Source organism: Carcharhinus amblyrhynchos, chromosome 34 (genome assembly GCF_965287045.1).
Source record: "Carcharhinus amblyrhynchos chromosome 34, sCarAmb.v2.hapA, whole genome shotgun sequence".
Taxonomy (NCBI): domain Eukaryota; kingdom Metazoa; phylum Chordata; class Chondrichthyes; order Carcharhiniformes; family Carcharhinidae; genus Carcharhinus; species Carcharhinus amblyrhynchos.
The window spans coordinates 6,938,082-6,962,862 of NC_137357.1; the positions used below are offsets into that span (position 1 = coordinate 6,938,082).

At 50.2% G+C, this 24,781-nt stretch overlaps 1 protein-coding gene across 1 annotated transcript in view; it reads right to left on the bottom strand.

The window, feature by feature from the left end:
• The window catches only part of LOC145361193 (ankyrin-1-like), a 343,699-nt gene that overhangs the window by 127,999 nt on the left and 190,919 nt on the right, over positions 1 to 24,781 (bottom strand). The window contains 2 exon segments of the mRNA XM_080216834.1: positions 2,144 to 2,242; positions 3,635 to 3,733. Coding sequence (XP_080072960.1) covers positions 2,144 to 2,242; positions 3,635 to 3,733 — 198 coding nt within the window.

The window sequence follows — 24,781 nt, forward strand, 5'->3', positions numbered from 1 at the left end:
GGGTCAGGCTGGCTTTGGGAAGCTGGGAAGGAAGTGCACTGTTCGCCTCAATGCTTTTACATTGGAGCATGGAGGGAATCACTCTTTAACAATTCACTTATCAGAGAAGGAGGCCGTTCGGCCCACTGAATCTGCATTGCATTCCAACAGAGCATCCCACCCCGGCCCTATCTCTACAGCTCCACATATTTATCCCAATAATTCATCAAACCCGCACATTTTTGGACATTAAGGAGCAACTTAGCACGGCCAATCCACCTAACCCACACATCTTTAGACACTAAGGGATAATTTAGCATGGCCAATCCACCTAACCTGCACATCTTTGGACACTAAGGGATAATTTAGCATGGCCAATCCACCTAACCTGCACATCTTTGGACACTAAGGGGCAATTTAACATGGCCAATCCACCTAACCTGCACATCTTTGGACACTAAGGGACAATTTAGCATGGCCAATTCACCTAACCTGCACATCTTTGGACACTAAGGGGCAATTTAACATGGCCAATCCCCCTAACCTACACATCTTTGGACACTAAGGGGCAATTTAACATGGCCAATCCACCTAACCTACACATCTTTGGACACTAAGGGGCAATTTAACATGGCCAATCCACCTAACCTGCACATCTTTCGACCCTACGGGGCAATTTAGGATGGCCAATCCATGCAAACTTGCATATCATTGGCTTCTGGGAGCAAACCAGAGCACCCTGAGTAAACCCATGCAGACATGGGGAGAATGTGCAGTCTCCATACAGACAGCCACCCAAGAACAGAATTGAACCCAGTTCGAATCCCGCCAGGCCAGATGATGGAATTTGAATTCAATAAAAATCTTGGAATTAAGAATTGTTATAAAGTGGCGTTTGGTTCCCTCACCTCTGAGAATGAACACCAAAACATCCAAGAAGGAATATCTCACTCTATGATCTGTAAAAACTGTGTGTGAAGTGGTGTGACCTGCTCTTCAGCGGCTTCTAGTGGTTAAATCAAAATAATTCCCTGATACTCGAAAATCAACAACTTATTTATCCAGCAGTGAGCAAATTAACCAACTATTAACAAATCAAATAAATCCCTTCTATTAACTATTCCCCAATAAAACAAGATTCTAATGGTCTGCTGTTCAAATAAATACAAATCCCACTCATTAACAGGGCAGAATTTAGTCACTCTCTAAATTACAACCAGGTTTTGTGCCTTCAGGAATATTCTGGGCCTTCTCTGTTGATTCTTCTGTCTGGAATTTCTTTCTTCTTTGATATCTTTGCTATCGAGAAAGTGCTTTCTCTAAGACATAGATGAAGCTATGAGAGCCAGCGATTTGCGCTGTCTCTCTCTCACAGCTAATTGCTGAGAGCTGTTATCTCTGGCAGGTGGCAGTTGCTCTCCCCTCTTTGTCCCACTGCTCCCTTCTTTTATACCTATGATGACACATTAATATTTCCCACAATTTATATTGGTCCTAGGTTGTCAAAAGCATCAGATTTAAATTTAATAGGTTTTTGGTATCCGAGTGCCTGATTCAAACTGATTGGCTAAATTCAAAAGCAAAAACCGCTGCTTGGTCGTTGGATACAAATATTTCAGTTTGGGTACTCTGTGTACTTGATTTTAAATCTTGAAGCACAGAAAAAGCACCACCTTTTAATGGGATCTTGCAATGCTTTTCCCCAACTAGCACTTTACAATCTTGCAAAGACTAAATTCTGACATCTTACCTCCCAATCTATAATCACTCCACCCAACTTTGCAACCGAATATACTGATGTCTGTGAAACCACTGTCGGAAAAACCCATCTGGTTCACTAATGTCCCTTTAGGGAAGGAAATCTGCCATCTTTACCCAGTCTGGCCTACATGTGACTCCAGAGCCACAGCAATGTGGCTGATTCTCAACCGCCCTCTGAAATGGCCCAGTGAGGTACTCGGTTGTATCAGCGATTCAAGATGACGGCTCACCACCACCTTCTCAAGGGGCAACTCGGGATGGGCAATAAATGCTGGCCCAGCCAGTGACACCCGTGTCCCATGAGTAAGGAAAAGGTTTGAGTGCTTGTAACAGAATGGGGTGTGAGTGGGGAGAGCGTGCATCTCCACATGCTCGGGTCTCAGTGTTACTTTCTGCTCCTTACCTGGGACTGAGTGTTGATGTTTGCGCCATAGTTGACCAGCTCCTTCACCACCTGCTCCTGTCCTGCCAAGGCTGCGATGTGCAGAGCCGTGTTCCCCTTCTGAAAAGGCAAGATAGAGAGAGAAAGAACACAAACCGTCACTCGTCTTACAAGGGCTGCAATGGTGGAAGAACAGATAGACATGAAGCTCTGCCCTCTGGACCCAGCTGGCTGTGTACGCGTGTGGGGTGAACACGCACTGGGACGCTCGGAGGTGCAGCAGCGTGCAATGTGGGGCAGAGAGGGAAGGAGGTCAAAAGAAACCAGGTGTTTGCCGTCTGTCCTCTCCACTGAGGATCTACTGTACGTCCTCCAGTCTGCATTGCAACTGGGCTGAAGGTGCGCTTTTCATCCCACTGTTGGATCCAAATAGAGACCCATCCTATTTCTACGTGGTACGGTACCCATTACCCTGCCACGGTTAAACCACCCTACGCTGCACGCATCTCAATCTCACTGCTCTACAGACCCGTCAGAGTTCCAGTTCAGAGTCATAGAGCCAGGCCGTGTACAGGAGGCCCATTGACCCTACACCGGCAATAACTGTTCATCCCATTTCCCTGCCCTTGTCCCACAGCCTGGAATGGGATATTTCAAGGACACATCCAAAGATTTTTTGAAGGTTGTAAGGTTTTCCAGGCTGCGCATTCCAGATTCCCACCACCCTCTGGGTAACAAAATGTTTTCTCAAATCCCCTCTGGATTTCCTGTCCCTCACTCGATGACTGATCCCTCAATTAAGGGGTCAGTCATGCTGCCCGTGCCCTTCATTATCTTCTATCAATCATGTCCCCCTCCTTAACCTTCTCTGCTCCAGAGAAAACAACCCTGACAGCTCTCCTTCCAGCTCCAATGCTCCGTTCCAGGCAACATCCTGGTGGATCTCCTCTGTACCCTGACTAGTCACAGCCTTCCTGTAGTGAGGTGTCCAGAACTGCACACAGTGCTCCAGCTGTGGCCTAGCCAACGCTCTGTACAACACCAACATTACGTCCTTGCTCTGAAACTCTATACCCTGACTGGTGAAAGCAAGTGTCCCATCTGCCTTCTTAACTATCCCATTCACCTGCTCTGCCTCTGTCGGAGATCTGTGAGTCAGTACCCCAAGATGACACACAGACACCCACATTCTCACATGTTCACACACAGACACACAAAACCAGACACACACACACACGCACACAAACACACACATAGAAACACACACAAACACACACACAAATGCTCACGTAAAAGCACAGAGAAACATGCATGCACACACAGACAGACACACACACAGACATATGCATGCACACACACGCGCACGCACACACACACAAATACACACACAGACAAGCACACACATGTGCACACACACCCATGCGTGCACACAGACAGATGCACGTGCGCACACGTGCACACACACAAACATGCAAACACAGTCACACACACACACACACACACACGTCTCACCTTGGTCACTGCCTCCAGAGCGATCCCATTGTGCAGCAGCTCCGACACCACTTTGACATGCCCTTCCTTGGAGGCCAGGTGGAGGCCGTTGAGGCCATTCTGTGAATGAACACAAAGAGAAGGTTAGAGTTTGAGGACGTTGTGAACTTTGGAAACCATTGGGAGCACACAGAGAGAAACAATCTCAATGAAGAGTCTGGGAGGAAATAGACAGCGGAAAGAACACAACAAAGCAACAATCAAAAGGTTTCCATGAGTGGACACCATCTATCCAGTACACACTCCCTGTTGAACTGTGGTAGATGGTGGCATGGACGAGTAACCCAGAGTAATGGCTCTGGGGATCCGGGTTCGAATCCTGCGAGGGCAGATGGTAGAATTTGAATTCAATAAAATAAAATCTGGAACTAAGAATGAAACCATTGTCAGAAAAACCCATCTGGGTCACTAATGTCCTTTAGGGAAGGAAATCTTACCCGGTCTGGCCTACATGTGACTGCAGAGCCACAGCAATGTGGTTGACTCTCAACTGCCCTCCAAGGGCAACTAGGGATGGGTAGTAAACACTGGACCAGCCAGCGATGCCCATGTCCCACAAATGAATAAAAAAAGTCCAGCAGGACTTTTACCAGCCAACGCAACCACACACAGACCAACAAACTAACCAAAATTTCAATGTGATGCCAACTGGAATGAACTCAATAACTGCTGAGTGTTTACAACATTTGTTACTAAAAGCTGGCTACCATGATATCGTTGCAGAGTGAGCCCTTTTGCAGGAGCACTGCTTGCTGGATTCCTTGCATGTAATCAGGAAAGCACTCGGAGGCATAGAAACCCAAAAGGAGCACTGGCTTACGAGGAAGAAACGCGCGTACACCAAACATGTTCTGTCAGCAGATGATATGACGGGGTGACGAGTCTCGAAGAGCACCGGCACTTTCAGCTGATGCTATTGTGACGATACTGTGCCTTGAAGAAATGTATCAACCATGTGGCTTTGCAGGATTTTGTCGGCACCATGCTGTCTGCAGCTGGTGTCCTCTAATTGTTACTGAAACAATATTGTAGACATCATGCTGATTTTAATCTGAACTAATGCAGTGCTCTGGGGTTCAATGGCCCTTTGGGACCATTGCTGGGCGGAGCTTGATTTGAGATTGATTGACAATTGATGTCATGTGGCTTGGGGCAGCCCGAGAGAAAAAAATCCAGTTTTGTTTCCTTTCTCTCAGTTGCTGCCACAAGCTGCTGGAAGAAGGCAGTCTCTTTCTCTCTCTCTCTCTCCAAAAACTGGACTGCATCCACAGCCCTTCCCTCATCAAAACTAAGGTGGCAGGGGGCTGGGAACTGGAACAACAAGTAAGTGTAGAGACTGGGGTAAAAAGTGAGACTCGGATAAACACCGTGCAGAGTAAGAGAAGGGGGAAGCCATGGGGTTGGAGGACTGGAGGACTGGGGTGTGTTTGCTCCATTGCAAGAAGTATAACAGGGTTACTGCATGGAATTATAATGCCATTGCAAAGACAGAGGCATGGTTAAAGGAGGGACAGGACTGGCACCTTAGCATCCCAGGATATTGTTATTTTAGATGAGATAGAAGGAAAAACAAAAAGGGGTGGGGGAGTGGCATTGCTGACCCGGGAGCAGATCAGAGCTGTGTTGAGGGAGGACACACTGGAGGGATCTTGTGGTGAGGCATTGCAGCTCAGGAATAGGGAGGGTGAAATCACAATGTTGGCAGTGTACCATAGACCTCCCAACAGCCCACAGGAGACAGAGGAGCAGCAGATACTGAGAAGGTGTGAATAAAGCAGGGGAGTTCTGCTGGGTGACTTCAACTTCCTCCATCTTGACTGGGTCTCCCTGACAGCCAGGGGCTTGGATAGAGAGCAGTTTGTTAGATGTCTCCAGGAGGGCTTTGTTGACACAGTATGTTGACAATCCAACCAGGGACAGGGTCGATAGCAGACTTGGTATTGGGGAATGAGCCAGGCCAGGGGATCGATGTTTCAGTGGGGGAGTATTTTGGGCTTAGCGACCATAATTCCATAAGACTTCTGGTCGTCATGGGAAAGGACAAGAGAGGGGACCTCGAGTGAGGATGTTTCATTGGGAAAGGGCTAACTGCATCCAAATTAGACAGGAACTGGGCAATGTGGATTGGGAGCGGCTATTTGAGGGCAAATCCATGTATGGCATGTGGGAGTTGATTAAAATGCAGGACAGGCATGTGTTGTAGGATTGTACAATCCTCTATCCCAGGAAAAACAAAGGACAGAAATGGCAGGAATCGGGAACCATGGATGACAGGGGAAATTGCCAGCTTAGCCAAAAGGAAAAAGGAAGCATGAGATAGGTCTAGGCATCTAAAAACTCTCAAAGCCCTTCAGGGGTTTGGAGAAAGTAGGAAGGAACTTACACATGGAATTAGGAGGGTCATGATCAAACAGGGTCAAGGAGAATCCCAAGGCTTTTTCTGCTTTTATATTCGGAGCAAGAGAAAGAGTCGCCCACTCAAGGACAACGGAGGGAAGTTCTGCCTGGAGCCACAGGAAGTGGGTGAGATCCTAAATGAGTACTTTGTATCAGTATTCACCAAGGAGAAGGACATGATGGATGTTGAGGTCAGGGACAGGTATGTGCACGCTCTAGAAATATCAACAAGGAAGCGTTGAGTATCCTGAATTGCGCTAAGGTAGACAAGCTCCCCCAGGCCGGATAGGATCTATCCCAGGTTACTGCGGGAGGCAAGGGGAGAAATAGCTGGGGCCTTAACAGATATCTTCACATCTTCTTTGACCATAGGTGAGGTTCCAGAGGACTGGAGAATACCAATGTTTAAGAAAGGGGGCAGAGGTAATCCAGGAAATTATAGGCCGGTGAGCCTGACAGCAGCGGTGGGGAAGCTTTTGGAGAAGATAGTGAGGGATAGGATATCTGCACATTTGAAAAAAAAATGGACTAGTAAGGTGACAGGCAGCACCGTTTTGCAGAAGAAGATCACGTCTCACCAACTTGACTGAGGTTTTTGAAGAGGTGACAAAGATAATTAATGAGGGAAGGGCTGTGGATGCAGTTTATATGGACTTTAGTAAGGCTTTTGACAAGGTCCCACATGGCAAACTGGTACAAAAACTAAAATCACATGGGATTCGGGGTGGGCTGGCCAGATGGATACAGAACTGGCTTGGTTATAGAAGACAGATTAACAGTGGAAGGGTGTTTTTTCAGAATGGAGATCTGTAGTTAGTGGTGTTCCACAGGGATCAGTGCTGGGACCTCTGTTATTTATAGTATATATCGATGATCTGGAGGAAAGGGGTCTGTTTAGTAAATTTGCAGATGACACAAAGATTGTTGGAGTTGCTGATAGTGCCGGCGATTGTCAGGGGATACAACAGACTATAGATAGATTGGAAACCTGGATACAGAAATGGCAGATGGAGTTTAATCCAGAGAAATGCAAGATGATGCATTTTGGAGGATCAAATTTAGGTGTGAATTATACTGTCAATGGTAGAACCCTCAGGAACATTAACACACAGAGGGATCTGGGTGTGCAGGTCCACATTTCCCTCCAAGTGACAACACAGGTAGCCAGGGTACATGGCATGCTTGCCTTCATCAGTCGGCACATTGAGTACAGGAGTTGGGAAATTAGGTTGGAGCTATCTAAAACCCTGGTTAGGCTGCATTTGGAGCACTGCGTGCAGTTCTGGTCACCACACTACCAGAAGGACGTGGAAGATTGGAGAGAGTGAAAAAATGGTTCACCAGGATGTAGTCTGGTCTTGAGGTTGTTGGCTATGAGGAGAGGTTGAATAAACTGGGAATGTTTTCCCTGGAAAGACAGAGGCTGAGGGGAGACCTGGTAGAGGTCTACAAAATGATAAGAAGCATAGAGAGGGTGGACAGTCAGCGGCTTTTCCCCCAGGGCAGAAGGGTCAATTCTAAGGAGGCACAGGATTCAAGGTGAGACGGGGAAAGTTTCAGGGAGACGTGTGGGGGAAGTTTCAGGGAGACGTGTGGGGGGAGTTTCAGGGAGACGTGTGGGGGAAGTTTCAGGGGGATGTGCGGGGAAGTTTCAGGGAGACGTGTGGGGGGAGTTTCAGGGAGATGTGCGGGGAAGTTTCAGGGAGATGTGTGGGGGAAGTTTCAGGGAGACGTGTGGGGGGAGTTTCAGGGAGATGTGTGGGGGAAGTTTCAGGGAGACGTGTGGGGGGAGTTTCAGGGAGATGTGTGGGGGAAGTTTCAGGGAGACGTGTGGGGGAAGTTTCAGGGAGACGTGTGGGGGGAGTTTCAGGGAGACGTGTGGGGGGAGTTTCAGGGAGATGTGTGGGGAAGTTTCAGGGAGATGTGTGGGGGGAGTTTCAGGGAGACGTGTGGGGGAGTTTCAGGGAGACGTGTGGGGGAGTTTCAGGGAGACGTGTGGGGGAAGTTTCAGGGAGACGTGTGGGGAAGTTTCAGGGGGATGTGTGGGGGAAGTTTCAGGGGGATGTGTGGGGAAGTTTCAGGGAGACGTGTGGGGGGAGTTTCAGGGAGATGTGTGGGGGGAGTTTCAGGGAGACGTGTGGGGAAAGTTTCAGGGAGATGTGTGGGGAAGTTTCAGGGAGATGTGTGGGGGAAGTTTCAGGGGGATGTGTGGGGGGAGTTTCAGGGGGACGTGTGGGGGAAGTTTCAGGGAGATGTGTGGGGAAGTTTCAGGGAGATGTGTGGGGGGAGTTTCAGGGAGATGTGTGGGGGAAGTTTCAGGGAGACGTGTGGGGGAAGTTTCAGGGAGATGTGTGGGGGAAGTTTCAGGGAGATGTGTGGGGGGAGTTTCAGGGAGATGTGTGGGGAAAGTTTCAGGGAGATGTGTGGGGGGAGTTTCAGGGAGACGTGTGGGGGAAGTTTCAGGGAGATGTGTGGGGGAAGTTTCAGGGAGATGTGTGGGGAAGTTTCAGGGAGACGTGTGGGGGGAGTTTCAGGGAGATGTGTGGGGGGAGTTTCAGGGAGACGTGTGGGGAAAGTTTCAGGGAGATGTGTGGGGGAAGTTTCAGGGGGATGTGTGGGGAAGTTTCAGGGAGATGTGTGGGGAAGTTTCAGGGGGATGTGTGGGGAAGTTTCAGGGGGATGTGTGGGGGGAGTTTCAGGGGGATGTGTGGGGAAGTTTCAGGGAGATGTGTGGGGGGAGTTTCAGGGAGATGTGTGGGGGGAGTTTCAGGGGGATGTGTGGGGGGAGTTTCAGGGAGACGTGTGGGGGAAGTTTCAGGGGGATGTGTGGGGGGAGTTTCAGGGAGACGTGTGGGGGAAGTTTCAGGGGGATGTGTGGGGGGAGTTTCAGGGAGACGTGTGGGGGAAGTTTCAGGGAGACGTGTGGGGGGAGTTTCAGGGAGATGTGTGGGGGGAGTTTCAGGGAGACGTGTGGGGAAAGTTTCAGGGAGATGTGTGGGGGAAGTTTCAGGGGGATGTGTGGGGAAGTTTCAGGGAGATGTGTGGGGAAGTTTCAGGGGGATGTGTGGGGAAGTTTCAGGGGGATGTGTGGGGGAAGTTTCAGGGGGATGTGTGGGGGAAGTTTCAGGGGGATGTGTGGGGGGAGTTTCAGGGAGACGTGTGGGGAAGTTTCAGGGGGATGTGTGGGGGAAGTTTCAGGGAGACGTGTGGGGGAAGTTTCAGGGAGACGTGTGGGGGAGTTTCAGGGAGATGTGTGGGGGGAGTTTCAGGGAGATGTGTGGGGGGAGTTTCAGGGAGACGTGTGGGGGGAGTTTCAGGGGGATGTGTGGGGGGAGTTTCAGGGGGATGTGTGGGGAAGTTTCAGGGAGATGTGTGGGGGGAGTTTCAGGGAGATGTGTGGGGGAAGTTTCAGGGAGATGTGTGGGGGGAGTTTCAGGGAGATGTGTGGGGGGAGTTTCAGGGAGATGTGTGGGGGAAGTTTCAGGGAGATGTGTGGGGGGAGTTTCAGGGAGATGTGTGGGGGGAGTTTCAGGGAGATGTGTGGGGGGAGTTTCAGGGAGATGTGTGGGGGGAGTTTCAGGGAGATGTGTGGGGGAAGTTTCAGGGAGACGTGTGGGGGAAGTTTCAGGGAGACGTGTGGGGGAGTTTCAGGGAGATGTGTGGGGGGAGTTTCAGGGAGACGTGTGGGGGAAGTTTCAGGGAGATGTGTGGGGGGAGTTTCAGGGAGACGTGTGGGGGAAGTTTCAGGGAGACGTGTGGGGGAAGTTTCAGGGAGATGTGTGGGGGGAGTTTCAGGGAGACGTGTGGGGGGAGTTTCAGGGAGACGTGTGGGGGAAGTTTCAGGGAGACGTGTGGGGGAAGTTTCAGGGAGACGTGTGGGGGAAGTTTCAGGGAGATGTGTGGGGGGAGTTTCAGGGAGACGTGTGGGGGAAGTTTCAGGGAGACGTGTGGGGGAAGTTTCAGGGGGATGTGTGGGGGGAGTTTCAGGGGGATGTGTGGGGGGAGTTTCAGGGGGATGTGTGGGGGAAGTTTCAGGGAGATGTGTGGGGGAAGTTTCAGGGGGATGTGTGGGGAAGTTTCAGGGGGATGTGTGGGGGGAGTTTCAGGGGGATGTGTGGGGAAGTTTCAGGGAGATGTGTGGGGGGAGTTTCAGGGAGATGTGTGGGGAAGTTTCAGGGGGATGTGTGGGGGGAGTTTCAGGGAGATGTGTGGGGGAAGTTTCAGGGGGATGTGTGGGGAAGTTTCAGGGAGATGTGTGGGGGGAGTTTCAGGGAGATGTGTGGGGAAGTTTCAGGGGGATGTGTGGGGGGAGTTTCAGGGAGATGTGTGGGGGGAGTTTCAGGGAGATGTGTGGGGGGAGTTTCAGGGAGATGTGTGGGGGAAGTTTCAGGGGGATGTGTGGGGAAGTTTCAGGGAGATGTGTGGGGGGAGTTTCAGGGAGATGTGTGGGGAAGTTTCAGGGGGATGTGTGGGGGGAGTTTCAGGGAGATGTGTGGGGGGAGTTTCAGGGAGATGTGTGGGGGGAGTTTCAGGGAGATGTGTGGGGGAAGTTTCAGGGGGATGTGTGGGGAAGTTTCAGGGGGATGTGTGGGGGGAGTTTCAGGGGGATGTGTGGGGGAAGTTTCAGGGAGACGTGTGGGGAAGTTTCAGGGAGATGTGTGGAGAAGTTTCAGGGAGATGTGTGGGGGAAGTTTCAGGGGGATGTGTGGGGGAAGTTTCAGGGAGATGTGTGGGGGAAGTTTCAGGGAGATGTGTGGGGGGAGTTTCAGGGAGATGTGTGGGGGGAGTTTCAGGGAGATGTGTGGGGGAAGTTTCAGGGAGATGTGTGGGGGGAGTTTCAGGGAGATGTGTGGGGGGAGTTTCAGGGAGATGTGTGGGGGGAGTTTCAGGGAGATGTGTGGGGGGAGTTTCAGGGGGATGTGTGGGGGAAGTTTCAGGGAGATGTGTGGGGGGAGTTTCAGGGGGATGTGTGGGGGAAGTTTCAGGGAGATGTGTGGGGGGAGTTTCAGGGAGATGTGTGGGGGGAGTTTCAGGGGGATGTGTGGGGGAAGTTTCAGGGAGATGTGTGGGGGGAGTTTCAGGGAGATGTGTGGGGGGAGTTTCAGGGAGATGTGTGGGGGGAGTTTCAGGGAGATGTGTGGGGGGAGTTTCAGGGGGATGTGTGGGGAAAGTTTCTCACACAGGGAGTGGTGGGTGCCTGGAGCGCGCTGCCAGAGGGGGTGGGGGGAATAGGCACATGAGCAACATTTAAGAGGCATCTGGATGGGTACAGGAAGAGGGAGGGAACAGAGGGATAGAAACCACATAGCAGTGCAGGATTGGTGGGCTGAAGGGCCTGTTCCTGTGCTGTACTTTGTCCTTTTTGTGTCTGTGTGCATTTCCTCTGGGTGCTCCAGTTTCCTCCCACTGTCTGAAAGAGCGCGCGGGTTAGGGTGCACTGACCCGAACAGGCTCTGGAATGTGGCAACTCGGGGAATGCACTGCAGTGCATTAACTTCACTGCAGTGTTAATGAGACGAATAAATAAACTTCAAACTTAAACATATAGGCCAGGCCAGCTAGATTTCCTGAAGTACATTAATGACCCAGATGGGTTTATCCGACAATCGACAATGGTTTGATGGTCATCGGTAGATTCTTAATTCCAGATTGTGTTCATTGAATACAAGTTCCACCGTCTGCCAGGTTGGGGAGTTGTGGAGGGGGGGTGGGGGGGGGGCGCGGGGAGAGAGTGGGAGAGAGGGAGAAGGAGAGACTTTGAATTGAGGGAGGGGGGGAGAGAGAGAGAGAGGGAGGGGGAGAGAGAGAGGGAGGGAGGGGGTGGAGTGAGAGAGGGAGAGAGGGGGTGGAGAGAGAGAGGGAGGGAGGGGGTGGAGAGAGAGAGGGAGGGAGGGGGTGGAGAGAGAGAGGGAGGGAGGGGGGAGAGAGAGAGAGAGAGAGGGAGGGAGGGAGAGACAGAGGGAGGGAGGGAGAGAGAGAGAGAGAGGGAGGGAGGGGGAGAGAGAGAGAGAGAGAGAGGGAGGGAGGGGGAGAGAGAGGGAGAGAGAGAGGGAGGGAGGGAGAGACAGAGGGAGGGAGGGGGAAGAGAGAGAGAGAGAGGGAGGGAGGGAGGGAGAGACAGAGGGAGGGAGGGGGAGAGAGAGAGAGAGAGAGAGAGGGAGGGAGGGAGGGAGAGACAGAGGGAGGGAGGGGGGGAGAGAGAGAGAGAGGGAGGGAGGGAGGGAGGGGGAGAGGGAGGGAGGGGGGGAGAGAGAGAGAGAGAGGGAGGGAGGGAGGGAGGGAGGGGGAGAGAGAGAGAGAGAGAGAGATATTTTCAGGGCCCCATGTGTAGTTTGTGCATTGTTAAGAAGAGCAGTGTAAAGAGATAACTGCCTCTGCTCCAGCTGCACTGGGAAAAATATCTCCCCCAGGCAGCGAGACCAAGTGCTGAGACTGCTGTATGTGAGCCTGCCCCCACACACACACACACACACACTGTACAGCCTTACCCTGCTGGGCTCTCCCCAAACCCCAGTGAGAGCAGGTCAGTCACCTTTCACACACACACCAAACAGAGGGACAGAGAATCAAAAACTTCCAGCAGGAAGACTGTGTGACAAAGATCCTGGCATCAAACCTCTGCCAGCACTTTGTGTTCAAGAGTTTGATCAGGCAGAGAGGAGAGAGACTGGACTGAGCAGACACTGAGCAGCCAGCAGAGGGTACAACACTCCACGTCCTCACTGTGTATCGTCACCACGGGAACTGGCTATCAATGATCCGAGTGATTACTCCTAACTTTACACCGTGTCAGACTCGGCCAGCCAGTACAAGTTTAACTTCAAGTTTTTCAGTTTATTTATTAACGTGACAAGTCGGCTTACATTAACACCGCAATGAAGTTACTGTGAAAATCCCCAAGCCACTACTCTCTGGCGCCTGTTCGGGTATGCTGAGGGAGAATTTAGCATGGCCAATCCGCCTAACCCACACACTGTGGGAGGAAACCCACACAGACATGGGGAGAATGTGCAGACTCCACACAGACAGTGACCCGAGCCGGGAATCGAACCCTGGCCCCTGGCACTGCGAGACAGCAGTGCTAACCCACTGTGCCACCCTACAATCCTCAAGACTGAGTCAGTGACCTGTCACCCAGCACCGGGTATGTTTCTATAACCATTAAACTGTCCTCAAAATACAACAGCCCAGTTCAACTCTGGCAGGCAAACTTCCTCACCCCATCCAGGAACACAAAATTTGAATTCAATCAAAATCTGGAATGAAGAATCTACTGATGACCGTGAAACCATTGTCGGAAAAACCCATCTGGTTCACTGTTGTCCTTTAGGGAAGGAAATCTGCCGTCCTTACCCGGTCTGGCCTACATGTGACTCCAGAGCCACAGCAATGTGGTTGACTCTCAACTGCCCTCCAAGGGCAACTGGGGATGGGCAATAAATGCTGGTCCAGTGACATTCACATCCCAGGAGAGAATAAAACAGGGGGGAAAAGGCTTGGGAAATCTCTCTGCAAAGGCGGGCGATGGCCGAATGGTACTATCACTAGACTATGAATCCAGAAACTCAGCTAGTGTTCTGGGGACCCGGGTTCGAATCCCACCACAGCAGATGGTGGAATTTGAATTTGATAAAAAATATCTGGGATTAAGAATCTACTGATGACCACGAAACCATTGTCGGAAAAACCTGTCGGGATGAGATTCCGGGATGTGAAATTCCGATCTGACAGCTTTCTGATGCTCTTCCCTGTCAGTTACAGCAGCACTGGGATGGGGGCCAACCAGGGGGTCCGGTACAGAGTACTCTGGAGCAAGTCCACCATCAGTCCACACCCTGCTGATGAGAGTGCAGACCCGGTGGGCAGCTCATGTCATCCGTATGTCAGACCAGCGCATACCCAAGCAGCTCCCTTTTGGGGAACTCTCTGCTGGAAGGCGCTCGCATGGAGGCCAGAAGAAACGTTACAAAGACATACACTCAAGGCCTCCCTGAAGTCTCTTGACATTGACACGACCGCCTGGGAAACGCTGGCACAAAACCACCCTCCCTGGCGCTGCCTCATCCACATCCACAAGGGCTGTCAAGCTTACAAAGCAAGGTGTATTGCTGAAGCACAACCCAAGCGCGAGCTGCGCAAGCCCAGAGCCACCAGCGCAACAACGACAGTGTCTACACAAGTCTGCCCAATACGTGCCAGGACGTTCAGTGCCCGAGTTGGCCCTGATCAGTCATCTTCGGACACACTGCAACCAGCCTCAAAATGACTAATGGTGTCAAGGTCCTCATCGACGATGATGGACGAACAACAGTACAGAGGGTCAGAATAGACCTGATGGGCTGAATGGCCTCCTTCTGCACTGGAGGGATTCGATGATTCAACTATCTTTTGAGCTCAGGAAGTGAGGAAAAATGCATCAGAACCGGCGAGTGTCTTGTTTTTTTGTTCAATTATTCTGCTGCCAATGCACAGTGGTAACAAGTCTGACAGCACCAGGTTTAAGTCCAACCGATTTAACCCCGGCATCTCCACATCAACGCACAGGCAGCAACCTACAACTTGACGCTGGCCTGAACTGGTGAAGCTCACTACGTTCTGTAGAATAAAGACAAAGGAAAGGTTGCAGGGACCAAGCCCTGACTGAGCCAGAGAACGGTGCGGTAACCCAACCGATAACCCTGGGCTGGGCCCAACAAGGAGACAACCCAAAGGAAGCCAGGAAGCTTGAACCAACTACACAGAGATAGCACATCTCGGAAGAGGTAAGAACAGGATAAGAACGGGAATTTCGGGACCTGCTGCGGAGAAACTTGGGAGATTAACTGTGCACAAGGGGGAAAGCACTTTGATCGGACTGTACTATAGGCCCCCAAATAGTCAGTGGGAAATTGAGGAGCAAATATGTAAGGAGATTACAGGTAGCTCCAAGAAAAATACGGTGGTTTCATTTCCCCAAAATTGACTGGGACAGCCTTAGTATTAGAGGGTTGGATGGAGAGAAATTTGTTGAGTATATTCAGGAGGAATTTCTCATTCGGTCTGTGGGTGGCCCAACTAGACAGGGGGCAAAAACTTGACCTCCTCTTGGAAAATAAGGAAGGGCAAGTGACAGAAGTGTGAGTGAGGGATCACTTTGAGACCAGTGACCGTAATTCTATTAGTTTTAAGATAGCTATGAAGAATGATAGGTCTGGCCCAAAAGTTAAAATTCTAAATTGGGGCAAGGCCAATTTTGATGGTATCACAGGAACTTTCAAAAGTTAATTGGGGGAGTCTGTGGGAAGGCAAAGGGACGTCTGGTAAGTGGGAGGCTTTCAAAAGTGTATTAATCAGTGTTCAGGGTAAGCACATTCCTCTTAGAGTGAAGGGCAAGGCTGGCAGAAGTAGGGAACCCTGGATGACTCGGGATATTGAGGACCTGGTCAAGAACAAGGAGGTACTTGACATGCAGAGGCAGCTGGGATCGAGTGAATCTCTTGAAGAGTATAGAGGGTGTAGGAGTAGAGTTCAGAGAGAAATCAGGAGGGCAAAAAGGGGACACGAGATTGGTTTGGCAGATAAGGCAAAGGAGAATTTAAAAGAACTACAACTACATAAAGGGCAAAAGAGTAACAAGGGAGAAAGCAGGGCTCTTAAGGATCAACAAGGTCATCGACGTGTGGATCCACAAGAGATGGGTAAGACCCTAAATGAATATTTCTCATCAGTATTTATAGTTGAGAAAATCGTTGATGTTAGGGAAGTTGGGGAAATAAGTCTTGAAGAGTGTACATGAGGTGCTGGAAGTCTTAAAGCACATCAAGGTAGATAAACCCCCGGGACCTGATGAAGTGTATCCCTGTGGGAGGCTAGGAAGGAAATTGTGGGTCCCCTATCAGATATATTTGATTCATCGATGGTCACAGGTGAGGTGCCTGAAGATTGGAAGGTGGAAAATGCTGTGCCTTTGTTTAAAAAGGGCTGCAGGGAAAAGCCTGGGAACTACAGGCCAGTGAGCCTCACATCTGTGGTGGGTAAATTGTTAGATATTTTGAGAGACAGGATCTACAGGCATTTAGAGACACAAGGACTTATTAGGGACAGTCAGCATTGGCTTTATGAGTGGAAAATCATGTCTCACAAATTTAATTGAGTTTTTTGAAGGGGTAACCAAGAAGGTAGATGAGGGCAGTGCAGTTGATGTTGTCGACATGGACTTTAGCAAGGCCTTTGACAAGGTACTTTGACATGGTAGGTTGTTGCATAAGGTTAAATCTCACGGGATCCAGGGTAAGGGATCTAAATGGATACAAAATTGGCTTCTTGACAGAAGCCAGAGGGTGGTTGGAGAGAGTTATTTTTTCAAACTGGAGGCGTTGCTACCAAATAAACCTGTTGGACTTTAACCTGGTGTTATGAGACTTCTTACTAGCGATGTGGCTCAGGAATCAGTGCTGGGCCCACTGTTATTTGTCATTTATATTAATGATTTGGATGAGAATATCGGAGGCATGGTTAGTAAGTTTGCAGGTGACACCAAGATTGGTGGCATAGTGGACGGTGAAGAAAGTTATCTCCAATTGCAATGGGATCTTGATCAATTGGGCCAGTGGGCTGACGAATGGCAGACGGAGTTTAATTTAGATAAATGTGAGGTGATGCAGTTTGGTAGATTGAACCAGGGCAGGACTTACTCAGTTAATGGTAGGGCACTGGGGAGAGTTACAGAACAGAGAGATCTTGGGGTACAGGTTCATAGCGCCTTGAAAGTGGAGTCACAGGTGGACAGAGTGGTGAAGAAGGCATTCAGCATGCTTGGTTTCATTGGCCAGAACATTGAATACAGGAGTTGGGACGTCTTGTTAAAGTTGTACAAGACATTGGTAACGCCACACTTGGAATACTGTGTACAGTTCTGGTCACCCCATTACAGAAAGGATATTATTAAACTACAAAGTATGCAGAAAAGACTTACTAGGATGCTGCCAGGATTTGATGGATTGAGCTATAAGGAGAGGCTGGATAGACTGGGACTTCTTTTCCTGGAGTGTAGGAGGCTGAGGGGTGATCTTATAGAGGTCTATAAAATAATGAGGGGCACAGATCAGCTAGATAGTCAATATCTTTTCCCAAAGGTAGGGGAGTCTAATCTAGAGGGCATAGGTTTAAGGTGAAAGGGGAGAGATACAAAAGTGTCCAGAGGGGCAATTTTTTCACACAGGGTGGTGAGTGTCTGGAACGAGCTGCCAGAGGTAGTAGTAGAGCCGGGTACAATTTTGTCTTTTAAAAAGCGTTTAGACAGTTAGATGGGTAAGATGGGTACAGAGGGACATGGGCCAAATGTGGGCAATTGGGATTAGCTTAGGGGTTTAAAAAAAAGGGCGGCATGGACAAGTTGGGCCGAAGGGCCTGTTTCCCTGCTGTAAACCTCTATGACTCTATGAGATGTGGAGGTGACATCCAGAGGGAAGGCAGACAGCAGCGTTAGCTCTTTTTCTCGGGTAATATCTCTCATATTCTGCGATTACTCAGGGATTGTCTTGGGAACTAATGGGAATTCTTTTTAAACTGTACAGTTTTGATACAAACTGCATGCTTAAGTTCTAAGGTTACTAGGGGCGTGGACAGAGTGGATAGTCAGATGCTCTTTCCTAGGGTAGAAAAGTCAAGTACTGGGGGACATATGTTTAAGATGCCTGGGGAAAAGTTTAGAGGAGATGTGTGAGGCAGGTTTTTTTTACACAGAGGATGGTGAATGTCTGGAAGGCGCTACCCGGGGAGGGGGTGGGAGCAGGTACGATCATAGTGGTATTCAAGTGTGCGATGAGTTTAGTCAGCAGATGAAGTTGGCCTGCTGGAGTATGAACTCCCTGACTGAGTCCTGGGGCGAGACAGTGTCACAGTGGGTTAGCACTGCTGTCTCACAGTGACTGGGACCCAGGTTCGATTCCCAGCTTGGGTCACTGTCTGTGTGGAGTCTGCACATTCTCCCCGTGTCTGCGTGGATTCCCTCTGGGTGCTTTGGTTTCCTCCCACAGTCTGAAAGACGTGCTGCTTAGATGCTAAATTCTCCCTCAGTGTCCCCAAACAGGTCCCAGAGGGTGACGACTAGGGGATTTTCACAGTAACTTCACTGCAGTGTTAATGTAAACCTCACTTGTCGACAAACGGTGTCCCTGACTGAGTCCTAATTGATGGCCCTGATGTTCCCTATTTAAAGCAGGCGTGTCAGTCTCTCTGCCTGCTGAAGCAGGAAGCACTCTTTAATCTCGTGTGTCTTGTAAATAAAGGACCTTCGCCTCCATGGGCTTATTACAAGGGGGCAACTAGACAGATACAAGAATAGGATGGGAATGGAAGGATACAAACTCTGTAAGTGCATACGGTTTTAATTTAGGCAGCTTCCATGATTGGCACAGGCTTGAAGGGCCGAAGGGCCTGTTCCTTTGCTGTACTGTCCTTTGGGTTGTATGTTCACTGCGATAAGAGTGGGTTACTAACAGAGACAGGACCTGCCTCCTCTCGTCTTTGTACTGAGCTGATAATCTTTGCCGGTAAGATACGGTCAAACAGCACGGAGCAGAGGAACTTCTTCTGCTTTTCCTCGATGGACGTTCCGCTCCTTTGCCACGTTTGACTCGGACGGAGTAGATCCTGGCTCCAGCCAGGAGGCACACTGAGGTCTTGACCTGTTAGAATACATGACTTCTGGGATAGGTCTAACCACATACATCCCACTTCCATTCATACAGGACATATGAGGTTGGACCTTTCCCATAAGTCTGATATTCCTCCGTGTTCAGACCCAAAATCTACCATCTTAACCTGACGGAGATTCGAGGAGGATCGATCACACGAGATGCCAGTTGCAGTGAGAAGCCAAGAGAACCTCATGCCATTTGAAACTGCCCTGGCTCAATCACTGGGCTAGGTTTCCAGATATTCCAGTGTTGAGGAATTTCTGTCTTCACTGCCGTTTACGGAGCAGCCAACTGCTTCATATTAAACCTCCCACTCCCCCTTAACCAGTAAGGAGTTTGCAGAGGACAAGACTGTCCACAATTCCAACGGTCACACAACTCTGTCCGTTCGCTCTCGAAAAGGGGTCAGAGAGTGAACAGTTTCAGAGCAGTGGCACAGTGGTTCGCACTGCTGCCTCACGGCGCCAGGGATCTGGGCTCGATTCCCGGCACTGCCTGTGTGGAGTCTGCACGTTCCCCCCGTGTCTGCGTGGGTTTCCTCTGGGTGCTCCGGATTCCTCCCACACTCCAAAGATGTGCAGATTGGGTGGATTGGCCGTGCTAAATTGCCCCTTAGTGTCAGGGGGATCGGCAGGAGGTGCAGGAAGAGGGCCTGGGTGGGTTCAGACCATAAGACACAGGAGCAGAATCAGGCCACTCGGCCCATCGAGTCCGCTCCGCCATTCGATCATGGCTGATACTTTTCTCATCCCCATTCTCCTGACTTTTCCCCTGATTCCCTTATTAACCAAGAACCGATCCATCTCTGTCTTAAAGACACTCAATGACCCGGCCTCCACAGCCTTCTGAGGCAAAGAGTTCCACAGATTCCCCACTCTCTGGCTGAAGAAATTCCCCCTCATCTCTGTTTTAAAGGATCGTCCCTTTAGCCTGAGGTTGTGCCCTCTGTTTTTTAGTGGTACGGTACAGACTCGATTGGCTGAATGGCCTCCTTCTGTACTGCAGGGACTCTATGGAAGCCTCGAGTCCCTTTCCCATGCCTCACTCCGTAACTGTGCCTCCTTGTGACTGAACCCTCAACCCAGGGGAACAGCTGCTCCCTCCTCACCCTGTCCATCCCCCTCATAATCTTAAACACTTCAACTGTGTGTGCAGTTTGCATGTCCTCCCCGTGTCTGCATGGGTTTCCTCTGGGTGCTCCGGTTTCCTCCCACAGTCTGAAAGATGTACAGGTTAGGTGCTAAATTCTCCCTCAGCGTAACCCGAACAGGCGCTGGAGTGTGGCAACTAGGGGATTTTCACAGTAACTTCATTGCAGTGTTAGCGTAAGCCTACTCGTGACAATAATAAATAAACTTTACTATTTTTTTTCTTTCGAAACACTCTCACGTTTCACTTCTCCTCTGATTTGCAAACGCAGGGGGGGTCAGGAATCTCCTGCTTCCTCTAGATGTGGACAAAACTCATGCACATCTCCTGCAGGCCAGTTATTGTCAGAGCGTAGGGTCACACGTCATGTCCCGAGCTGCCATTGTAAACTTCTATGTCAACGTTTCCCATAAAATTTTGCCATGTTGACTGTCACAGGGCACTGTCCAGGCAGTGCTTCTGGCAAGCAAGTCTCGAGGTCTCTCAAACGTCTGAGTGTACGATTAAGGAGCAGGAGCAGGCCATTCAGCCTCTCGAGCCTACCCCACCAAGATCGCAGCCGATCTAGTACTAACCTCAAATCTGCACTCACTCCCCTGCTTCCAAACATTGACATTCTTCCTTAAGTAGGGAGAACGATACTCGAAATGTGGTCTCACCTGAAGCATAACTTCCCGATTATTCAATTCCCCCCACGATAAACAATGGCACTCTATTAAACCAAAGAAAAGTCCAGCACAGCAACAGGCCCTTCTGCCCCAAGCCCCTGCCAATCATGATGCCCAGAATAAACTAAAACAAAAAGCCTTCTGCCCTTACTCGATCTGTACACCTCTATTCACTCCCTATTCATTCGCCTCTTAAATGTGCCTGCTTCCAGGCTTAGCTTTCCAAATTTCTTGCCAGACCAATATACTGCGTGGGCAGCACGATGGCACTGTGGGTTAGCACTGCTGCCTCACAGCTCAGTGACCCGGGTTCGATTCCCAGTTTGAGTCACTGTCTGCGTGGAGTTTGCACATTCTCTCCGCGTCTGTGTGGGTTTCCTCTGGGTACTCTGGTTTCCTCCCACAGTCCATGGACATGTAGGTTAGGTGGATTGTCCATGCTAAATTGCCCCTTAGTGTCCAAAGATGTGTAGGTTAGGTGGATTGGCCATGCTAAATTGTCCCTTAGTGTCCAAAGATGTGTAGGTTAGGTGGATTGGCCATGCTAAATTGCCCCTTAGTGTCCAAAGATGTGTAGGTTAGGTGGATTGGCCATGCTAAATTGCCCCTTAGTGTCCAAAGATGTGTAGGTTAGGTGGATTAGCCATGCTAAATTGCCCCTTAGTGTCCTAAGATGTGCAGGTTAGGTGGATTGGCCATGCTAAATTGCCCCTTAGTGTCCAAAGATGTGCAGGTTAGGTAGATTGGCCATGCTAAATTGCCCCTTAGTGTCCAAAGATGTGTAGGTTAGGTAGATTGGCCATGCTAAATTGTCCCTTAGTGTCCAAAGATGTGTAGGTTAGGTGGATTGGCCATGCTAAATTGCCCCTTAGTGTCCAAAGATGTGCAGGTTAGGTAGATTGGCCATGCTAAATTGCCCCTTAGTGTCCAAAGATGTGCAGGTTAGGTGGATTGGCCATGCTAAATTGCCCCTTAGTGCCAGGGGGCACATTTATTTTCCTCGACCTTTAAATATAATTTAAGTAATTTTATTCATAGCTGGGATAAATGCATGGGATGATAGGGTCTGGGTGGGATTGTGGTCAGTGCAGACTTAATGGTCTGAATGATCCTACGACTAGCCTTTTGTGATTCATGCACTCAGACACTCAGATCCCTCTACACCTCAGAGCTCTGCAGCCTCTCTCCATTCAGATAATAAGTTTCTTTTTTATTCTTCCAGCCAAGGTGGACAATTTCACATTTGTCCACATCATACTCGGTTTGCCAGATCTTTGCCTATCTCAATATTTTCTTAGCTTCCTCGTGTCCTCTTCACAACTTATTTTCCTCCCTATCTTTGTTTCACTGATAAATTGGCAACCATTCCTTCGAGTCCTCCCTCCAAGGTGGAAAGTGTGAAGATTCCTGTGGCACACCACTTGCCAAATCCCTTGTGGATCTTCTAACTGTACCGCCACCTTGTGTTTTCCCAAGCTCACCTCCATCAAAAGGTTTTATTAATTGGTTAGTATCACAAGTAGGGCTTACATTAACACTGCAATGAACATATAGTGAAATTCCCCTAGTTGCTCCACTCTGGCGCCTGTTCGGGTACACGGAGGGAGAATTTAGCACCTAACCAGCACGTCTTCAGGACTGTGGAAGGAAACTAGAGCACCCGGAGGATACCCACCCAGACACGGGGAGAACGTGCAGACTCTGCACAGACAGTGACCCGAGCCGGGAATCGAACCCAGTTCCCTGGCGCTGTGAGGCAGCCGTACTAATCGCTGTGTCTCTCCACACACAGATTGGACACATCATCTTCATCTTCCAACACCGACACCACCAATCTGTCTCTGAAAGCATAGGTAACGAGAGAGAAAAACGGTCGTGACCAATAAACAGAGTTCCCAGGGACAGCACGGTAGCTCAGTGGTTAGCACTGCTACCTCACAGCACCAGGGACCTGGGTTCGATTCCGGGCTTGGGTCACTGTCTGTGTGGAGTGTGAAGGACTTGGACAGGTTAGGAGAGTGGGCAAAGAAGTGGCAGATGGAATGCAGTGTGGAAAAGTGTGAGGTTCTGCACTCTGGAAGAAGGAATGGAGGCAGAGATTATTTTCGAAATGAAAAAACGTTTAGGAAATCAGAAACACAAAGGGACTTGCGAGTCATTGTTCAAGATTCTCTTCAGGTTACCGTGGGGCAGGTTCAGTCGGCAGTGAGGAAGGCAAATGCAATGTTAGCATTCATATCGAGACAGCTAGAATACAAGAGCAGGGATGTACTTCTCAGGCTGTATAAGGCTCTGGTCAGACCCCATTTGGAATATTGTGAGCAGTTTTGGGCCCTGTATCGAAGGAAGGATGTGTTGGCCTTGGAAAGGGTCCAGAGGAGGTTCAGGAGAATGATCCCTGGAATGAAGAGCTTGTCGTATGAGGAACGGTTGAGGACTCTGGGTCTGTACTCGTTGGAGTTTAGAAGGATGAGGGTGGATCTTATTGAAACTTACAGGATACTGTGAGGCCTGGATAGAGGGGATGTGGAGAGGATGTTTCCACTCGTAGGAAAAATTAGACCCAGAGGGCACAACCTCAGGCTAAAGGGACGATCCTTTAAAACAGAGATGGGGAGGGATTTCTTCAGCCAGAGAGTGGGGAATCTGTGGAACTCTTTGCCCCAGAAGGCTGTGGAGGCCGGGTCATTGAGTGTCTTTAAGACAGAGATAGATCGGTTCTTGATGAATAAGGGGATCAGGGGAAAAGGCAGGAGAATGGGGATGAGAAAAATATCAGCCATGATTGAATGGGGGAGCAGACTCGATGGGCCGAGTGGCCTAATTCTGCGCCGACGTCTTATGGTCTAAGTCGAATCTTGTCCATCTTGTTAAGAACACGAAACCCAGCTGACAGAGAGATGGAGAAACTAGAATGACCAGGTTACCCCGATGCTGAAAATACAGATGATGTGATTGTTGTGCCCACCCTGAGGTGGATCTGACTGTTAATATTCCCATGGAGCGCTCCCTTTAATAAATCCTGCAGTAAAGAGAATACACAGGCTGAGAGGCAGCAAGCTAGCATTCAAATAAAACTTGGAGCAGAATTCAGAGCTGAACTAGGAGTGTGTTTATCAGGGATACAGGGGAATTTCCATAGAGTGGGACCAGGGTTTATGGCAGTCCACAACCCACTGTTAGCCACAGGATCACAGATGATGCAGGGAAAGGAGAAATATATCGCAGTCTGAGTTACAGCACACACAGGCAGAGAAACTGGCAGAATTATTGTGAGCACTGCAGTGTCATAGTGAGCTGCAGTGTGTGCGAGTGTGAGCTGCAGTGTGCGCGAGTGTGAGCCGCAGCGTGCGCGAGTGTGAGCTGCAGTGTCATAGTGAGCTGCAGTGTGCGCGAGCGTGAGCCGCAGTGTCATAGTGAGCTGCAGTGTGCATGACGGTGAGCCGCAGCGTCATAGTGAGCTGCAGTGTGCGTGAGTGTGAGCCGCAGTGTCATAGTGAGCTGCAGTGTGCGTGAGTGTGAGCCGCAGTGTCATAGTGAGCTGCAGTGTGCGTGCGCCGCAGCGTCATAGTGAGCTGCAGTGTGCGTGAGCGTGAGCCGCAGTGTCATAGTGAGCTGCAGTGTGCATGACGGTGAGCCGCAGCGTCATAGTGAGCTGCAGTGTGCGTGAGTGTGAGCCGCAGTGTCATAGTGAGCTGCAGTGTGCATGACGGTGAGCCGCAGCGTCATAGTGAGCTGCAGTGTGCGTGAGTGTGAGCCGCAGTGTCATAGTGAGCTGCAGTGTGCGTGAGTGTGAGCCACAGTGTCATAGTGAGCTGCAGTGTGCGTGCGCCGCAGCGTCATAGTGAGCTGCAGTGTGCGTGAGTGTGAGCCGCAGTGTCATAGTGAGCTGCAGTGTGCGTGAGCCGCAGCGTGCGCGAGTGTGAGCCGCAGTGTCATAGTGAGCTGCAGTGTGCGTGAGTGTGAGCTGCAGTGTCATAGTGAGCTGCAGTGTGCGTGACCGTGAGCCGCAGCGTCATAATGAGCTGCAGTGTGCGTGAGTGTGAGCTGCAGTGTCATAGTGAGCTGCAGTGTGCGTGACCGTGAGCCGCAGCGTCATAGTGAGCTGCAGTGTGCGTGAGTGTGAGCTGCAGTGTGCGTGACCGTGAGCCGCAGCGTCATAGTGAGCTGCAGTGTGCGTGACCGTGAGCCGCAGCGTCATAGTGAGCTGCAGT